The 7,323-nt window shown below is 36.8% G+C and overlaps 1 protein-coding gene and 1 long non-coding RNA gene across 4 annotated transcripts in view; one reads left to right on the forward strand and one right to left on the reverse strand.

Annotated features, from left to right (window-relative positions):
- The window catches only part of LOC135079791 (guanine nucleotide-binding protein subunit beta-5), a 434,210-nt gene that overhangs the window by 4,816 nt on the left and 422,071 nt on the right, over window positions 1–7,323 (forward strand). For 2 of the 3 annotated variants that reach the window (XM_063974394.1, XM_063974392.1), the window contains one exon: window positions 1,052–2,456. In XM_063974394.1, the coding sequence (XP_063830464.1) occupies window positions 1,052–1,063 (12 nt within the window). In that variant the 3' untranslated portion in view covers window positions 1,064–2,456. Of the gene's footprint in view, window positions 1–1,051; window positions 2,457–7,323 lie in introns of those variants that run through there. The other variant, XM_063974393.1, reaches the window with a different exon arrangement.
- On the reverse strand, window positions 2,920–7,290 carry LOC135079796 (uncharacterized). Its single transcript, XR_010258900.1, has 2 exons — window positions 4,781–7,290; window positions 2,920–4,599 (listed from the first exon to the last, which is right to left on the reverse strand). It is a non-coding gene; the product is annotated as an uncharacterized LOC135079796 (long non-coding RNA).

Genomic DNA, 7,323 nt, shown 5'->3' on the forward strand with positions numbered 1-7,323 from the left:
ACCAACCAAAATCTGTTAATAAATTACAACCTGTATTTTTATTGCATCGATTGTTAGGGATAAGTATAAGAATGAAATCTCTCTAACAAACTTGATAAATCAAATGAAAAGAAAACCAAGAAATCTTAAATTATTTATAGAAAATTGTTGGTGGTAAATTTTAGAAAATCTTTAAATGCTCTTTCTTTTCAAAAATAAAGGAATGTTTTCTTTGAGTAAAATTTTCTATCTACAGTATTAAGAGTACTTTCCCTCCAGGTGGCATTACAAAATTCCACCCTGTATATGATACCTATAGATTTCTTAGCGACACTATAGTCTTTTTCACGTAAGATGATCCGTATGACACTTCAAGGTTATCCATATTACGCATACTACATATGCAGAATATTTTTGAAAAAAAAATTGTGTTTTATTAGGAATATAATAAAAAAAAAATTAACTACTTGTTTTGAAATATATAGTAAAATCTGAGTCTATTGATTTTATTTAAATTAAATACGATGTAAAAATATTTTTTATTTAATGTACGCAATGTGTGAAACGGAATAGATTTAGTGCTGGGGTATTTCTTGTTTAATAAAATCGATTATTTCCGCGGTTCATTAATCGATTGCAGTGAATACTTAGTTATTAAAAACATCACAAAAATCAACTATATTTTTCGATTATTGACTTTAATAAACGCATTGAAAATAAATTAATAGTTTTTAATTTAAAGAAACAGAACCAGTACTTTTTTTTTAACACGATCCATGAAATTTGAATATTATCAATAAAAAATTGTTACAATAATATTTGTAATTAAAAAAAACATGTTTTTTGTTAAATAACACCTATACAAAATATTTCTCTAAAAGTAGGTTTCACTACCTCTTCGAAAAAAATCGATAGATAAATCGCTATGGTTTAGTTATGTGACATCTCTAAATCTTTCAAACTCGAAACGTCATACGGATCATCTTAGGTGAAAAAGACTATAGTGTTCGGTCCTTTCGCCCTTTCTTGATTTCCTTATTGCCAGAGGTTTAATGAAAAAAAAAATTTTCAGATCTGGGCGTAAGCCGCCCGAGCGACATTCCACCGCGCGGCCCCGCTCAACTGCGTCGACGGAGCGGGGAGATGTGTATTCGCCAAGTTATTTCGGTTTCGACTGTCAAAGGCGAGGAGTCTGGTGTGTGAGTGAAGTGTTCACACGGAAGCATTGAATAGTTTGACGTGCGCTACACAGTAGGTAGGTTCTCGTATCTATGTATGAATTAGCGAGGTGTGATATAGTATTGCGCGAGAGATCTGTATTTAGTTCATTCCGTCGTTATTGTTAAGTAATTTCGAGAGAGCTCGTCGTCCGGGAAGCCAGGATTTCAAAATATCCGTTTAATATGCAGTCCTGAGAATATTATCTGACACATGAAGTAATAGTCTAGACAAGCCAGTATAATATCGGTACATTGACGCTGGGTAGCTCGTGTGGAGCCGTCAGGCGCCGCGCGAGCCCCGGCTCCCGGTCGGCGTGCAGAAGTATGAATGTCGTGAGCGAGGCTCTCAACACTTGTATAGTTTTCTCTTGTATAAAGCGATAGCAATAGTGTGTTTGTATAGAAATCTGCATGTGTACCTACGATAAGCTCGAAGATTATGTTTGAAGCCAATAAAGTATTCAGTATTTTGTTAAAAAAAAAGTTTGAAATCAAAGATTATTATAAAATTTATAATAGACTAGTAGTTTGTAAATAACCGGCGAGAATCCTCGCCGACGAGTTAGTTCGCAGCGCGGCCGGACTCGTGCATCCAAAGACTACGCTAGTTCTCCGCGGGCGGCGGCGACCTGACAATAAGAGCGCGAGTGTCCCGCGGATTCTCTGTAAATATATTCCTTGTAAGCGCGTGGAAGGCGGTCCCGTTAGTGTGTATTTATTTCTCCAGTGGGCTTAGTGTGAGTTTACATCAGACGTCTTCACTAGTGACTGCGTAAAAAAATGCAATTAAGTCTATGACGGATTGTACAGCGACCCCAGCGGATACTTTCAAGAACTAAAGTAAGTCTTCATAGATTTTTTAAACGCGCTCACTAGTGACGACGTTTGATGTAAACTCACACTAATGCTGGATTTCTCTAATCAATCCTAATCCAAATTATACGGATTTGGATTGTCAACTGTCAAATTTTAATATGTTTTTGGCCAAAATAACTGCGGTTTTTGATGTTTTTACATTTTTATATTGTTTATAAGACTATTTAAACAATATTAAAGTGTAAATGCATCGAAAATTTTGGAAATATAATCTAAAACTGAATTCAATTTGACAGTTGTAATCCGGATTTGGACAAGGATTGAATATGGGAATCGGGCGTAAGCCCTCAGTAGATAAGTCCCGCGTCGGCTGAGGGCGCGGCCCGCAGCCAGCTCAGTGTTATAGCCACGATCTATTATTACCAATAAACTTGGATGTTACTTTTGTGTTTTAATACTTGCCAGACTTACCTGTGGTGTGGTAGGATACACGGGACTATTCCCACCTCTCGTTCCCACCACTGCAACTCCTGTGTAGCCAGGATCTACAGCTTGACCGCCACAAAAACCCAACCAATGAAGGTCAAGTTTGTCCCGGGGGAAAGTTCAACTGTCATTGGACCCGCAACGAAATTAATCAGAAGAACATAGGAGGAGTTCGAAATTAAGGTTCGACTTCCCTCCATTGCAAAGCGGATGACAGGTGACAAAAAAAAGGTTTAAAACCTATAAGAAAAGATTACGCACCACGGACAATAAATAAAAATTAAGGGGGCCTATCTTATGAGCAATTAGCAACTACCTGCCAATAGTATTTTTCACAAAATCGCTTAAAAGCACGGAAATGTTTCCTTGTCGCGACAAGATCGGCAGGTGTGGTAGGATGACTAATGATAACAAGCGATTCAATTGATAACATTTTTTAATAACAAAAAGCATACAAACTATGATCACAGTAAATTAACGTTGTTCTCGAGGCCAAAAGGCCCTGCGACAGCCGACAGCACAATCCAAGTCAATTCACTACTCGCCAACTAGGCCTCTATGATTAACTAGTCTCTTAAAAATATAATATTCATTAAAATAATTGTTCTAGCTATTCATTCATCTACCAGGCTTACCAGTAGAACATCGTTGATGTTATAGCCTAAAATATAATATCAATACATCAAGGGATGTAAAAAAAAAAACAAAAAAATAAAATTCTTGGTACCTTACCTACATAGAATAAACATTATGACTTAACATAATATAAGGTAATTTTTTATAGTTGATCAAACAAAAATGGTTGAATCTACTACTCAAACATAACAACTTTTACTACAGGACCAATATTAAATTATTTAAAAAAAGATACTTTTCCATACCAAATGACTGATTTCTGCTGATGGTGATTTTAAAAAGGTATTTTTTAACTTCGATCCATTGCATTGGGAGAACGTGTTGCATTTGAACACTAGAATCAATCCTTTTTATTTGATGAAGTTTATCCCACTATAACTAAATTATAGAAACAACATTTCTTTCTGGTCAGGGTTTAGATACAGGGCCCCGATTACGCTAAAAATTTTCATCTTCAACGTGCCCGGACGTCAGCTGTTTTGACAAATCCGTATCGCAGAATCGAAGAAATCGAAGAAGCGCGTCTGTATTGGAGACGTTAAAAATTAGCGTAATCGGGACACTGGTTTACCCGTCGTCTTAGGTAAGCGACGGAACACGACATGCAATGATGACGTGACGTGGCGGAATGCGACTAATATAATAATGTAGATAATCAACAACACTAAACGGTCCCAGCTATGACATCGCTGCATTGTCAATACTGGGTTATTAAAAAACTCAGTAAAATTCATTTATTTCTGTAAGTAGGCTTTAAAAAAGCACTTTTACACGTCCCAGTATTAACCCTACCACTGCTTCAGGACAATAAATGGGCCAGTGCTGAGAAGAAGCAGCGCAAGAAACTCAGACACTATTGTCAGCCTCTTTTTTAAAGGTTTTCAAAATACATAGTTATAAATATTTATGCGAGCTAGGCAGTTACGCATCCCAAACATTAGTTCTGATTTTAGGCACTTGACGTTTCAGAATCGTTACCTATACAGGGTGGAATTTTGTAATGCCACCTGGAGGGAAAGTACTCTTGATATTGTAGAAAGAAAAAATTATCTCAAAGAAAACATTCCATTATTTTTTAAAAGAAATAGAACTGCATTCAAAGATTTTCAAAAATTTGCTTGCCTCACCCGGGAATCGAACCAACTAAAATCTGTTAAAAATTACACCCTGTATTTTTATTACATCGATCGTTAGAGTTAAGTATAAGGATGAAATCTCTCTAACATACTTGATAAATCAAATGAAAGGAAAACCATGAAATCTTAAATTATTTTAATCATGTTACAGAAAATTGTATAGTATGGTAGTGAATTTTCGAAAAAAAAAATCTTTGAATGCAGTTTTCTTTCTTTTCAAAAATAAGGGAATGTTTTCTTTCAGTAAAATTTTCTATCTACAGTATTAAGAGTACTTTCCCTCCAGGTGGCATTTCAAAATTCCACCCTGTAGATATGAACTACACCTAAGGCCCTTTTCACGTGTCCCGGTTGCCGGCTAACCGGCGCCGGGTACCCGGTGGTGAAGTGTATGGGCATGCCGGATTAATTACGCCGGAACATGTGAAAGCTACGTACCATGCCCATACACTTCACCACCGGATACCCGGCGCCGGTTAGCCGGCAACCGGGACGTGTGAAAAGGGCCTAACAGTCCCACCAGTGACACTGACAGGGGGGCGGGCGCCACCATCAATACCGGATCGCTGGTTCCGATTTTTGCCACCTTGGAAACGATATGGTGGCGTCCCCTGGCAATATGTCGGTCAAAACCAGGGCAAATAGCATCAGTCAAAATCACCCGATTGATTTTTGCAGTCAAGTGGTTTTGACCGATTACGAGTTTGGACTGCAACATATACACGTTATGTATGTAATGTATGACATCTCGTCGCGTTGCCGCGTTTTCGTTCACCTAGGACAACGGGTTACACTATTTTATGAATATGCAATAAAATATCTATAACACCGCCACTAGAGTAAGCCTCTCAATTTTCTTATCCTAATAAATAATAATATGACGGAAGGCCCTCGAGACATGGCACTGACGGCCGCGCGCTGGCCGCACACACGCCTCGCGAGGAACGCAACATTACAATCAAGCGAGAGTGTACTTACTAAGAGCTACGTTAACTCGTAATTAATTATTACTTATTCAATTTTCTTAAAAAAAAGGGGGTTTTTGTTCAACGACTGAACATGCTTAAAGGACGAATTGTTATTTAATTATGAGTTTTACTATCTGAATTTTGTAATGCTACCTGGAGGGAAACTACTCTTAATAGGTACTGTAGATAGAAAATTTTACTCATAGAAAACATTCCTTTAGTTTTAAAAAGAAGTAGAACTGCATTCAAAGATTTCCCAAAATTTGCTTGCCACACCCGGGAATCGAACCAACTAAAATCTGTTAAAAATTACACCCTGTATTTTTGTTGCATCGATCGTTAGGGTTAAGTATAAGGATGAAATCTCTCTAACAAACTTTATAAATCAAATGAAAGGAAAGCTATGAAATCTTTAATGACTTTAAATTAATTTACGGAAAATTGTATGGTGTTGTGGTGAATTTTCGAAAAACTTTTGAAAATCTTTGAATGCAGTTCTCTTTCATTTCAAAAATAAAGAAATGTTTTCTTCGAGTAAAATGTTCTATCTTCAGTATTAAGAGTACTTTCCCTCCAGGTGGCATTACTAAATTCCACCCTGTATACATATTGCATGATCGAGGATTCGAGGTATATTGAACGATAAACGTTCTAACGTTACAAAGCAAATACCTTTGGCTACGTTTGAGGCCGCACGTCAGAATATTTCAAACGTGAAGCGCAATGTTTTTAACCGTCAACTGTTCTGAATAATTTCAAACTCTTTCTTTATTGCTCCAATGTTGGTATATAAAATTTGGTTGAAGGTTTTGATTATGATCATGTTTATGCGTTCAAAACTATCTATTGCATTTACAAAAATATCTGTTAGTGATCATAGTTACATTTATCATTTTATTTTCTAATAGATAAGAGAATATTAAACTACACGCAAAGGTCATAATCATTTAGAGATATTTAAGGACACGTTGGCGTAAAAAGCCATAAAAGTAATTTTTTGTTGAAATTAGACAGACGTGATGACCATTAAGCGGTTTTACACTACCCTGAATTATTGTTTCCCTACATCGATTTCGAGATAAAAGAATAATACTATACCTACATACATAAGTACAGGATTATTTTTAGAACACCCAACCTCGCAGGAATCATAACAACATTGTTCTACGAGTTTTAACTTAAACAAAATATAATGTTTTTACAAGATTTTATTGTACACCTACTATCGTGACGTTTGTAAGTCTATATTTTTGTTTATCCATAACGAAAGAATGACGCGACACTCGCCCGCTCGTGCACTGGCCAATACATTAGATTTATGAATAAAGAGCGGTAAATTAAATTATAATATTTATTTTAATATGAAAAAACTTTTCAAAAGTGGTAGAAAAATGTTGTTAAGTATTATTGTGTCAGTAATCCAGTTCTGTGAGGTAGTTGGTGTATATTTTATTTTATTGGTTTGCCACTGCAGAGCACGCTTTACGCAGTCAAATATATAATTTATTGTCAAATTATATAATACAAGAATTAGCGTGTTTAGGAATGAATGAACATTTTAGTTAGTTTTTACGCTATCATAACAAGGGTAGCGCGGTATCCATTTTGTCATTATATTTTTGATATGTCAGTTAATTAGACGTAATTAATTGTAATACGTCATGGCTCTGAATTTAAAAGAAAACATTACCCTTTGGTAAACATTGCAAAACTATATTTTTTAAGGCCAACAAGACCAATAACTTTTTCAGAATTCAGCCGTTTTAAAGATACAACTCGGCTGGAAAAAATCAATCGAATCATTATTCGGGTCACCTGCCCTTCGGTGAGATTTTGTGGGCGATCCATCGGAAACTAAACACCTAACATAAAATAAAATGAACCGAGTAACACTTTCGAAGGAACCGGCGAGACCTGTCGCGCATCAAAAGCGTCGAATCGACGGTAGGTACAAGTTTAAAACGCCGGGCGCCAAGTCGACGCGATCGATTTCGATCACGACGCGGCCGCCGCCCCGGCCGGCTCGCTACAGCTGCAGCAGGTGCAGGTGCACGGGCCAGCCGGTGGGCGCGGTGGCGGCGG

This window comes from Ostrinia nubilalis, chromosome 17 (genome assembly GCF_963855985.1).
Source record: "Ostrinia nubilalis chromosome 17, ilOstNubi1.1, whole genome shotgun sequence".
NCBI lineage: Eukaryota > Metazoa > Arthropoda > Insecta > Lepidoptera > Crambidae > Ostrinia > Ostrinia nubilalis.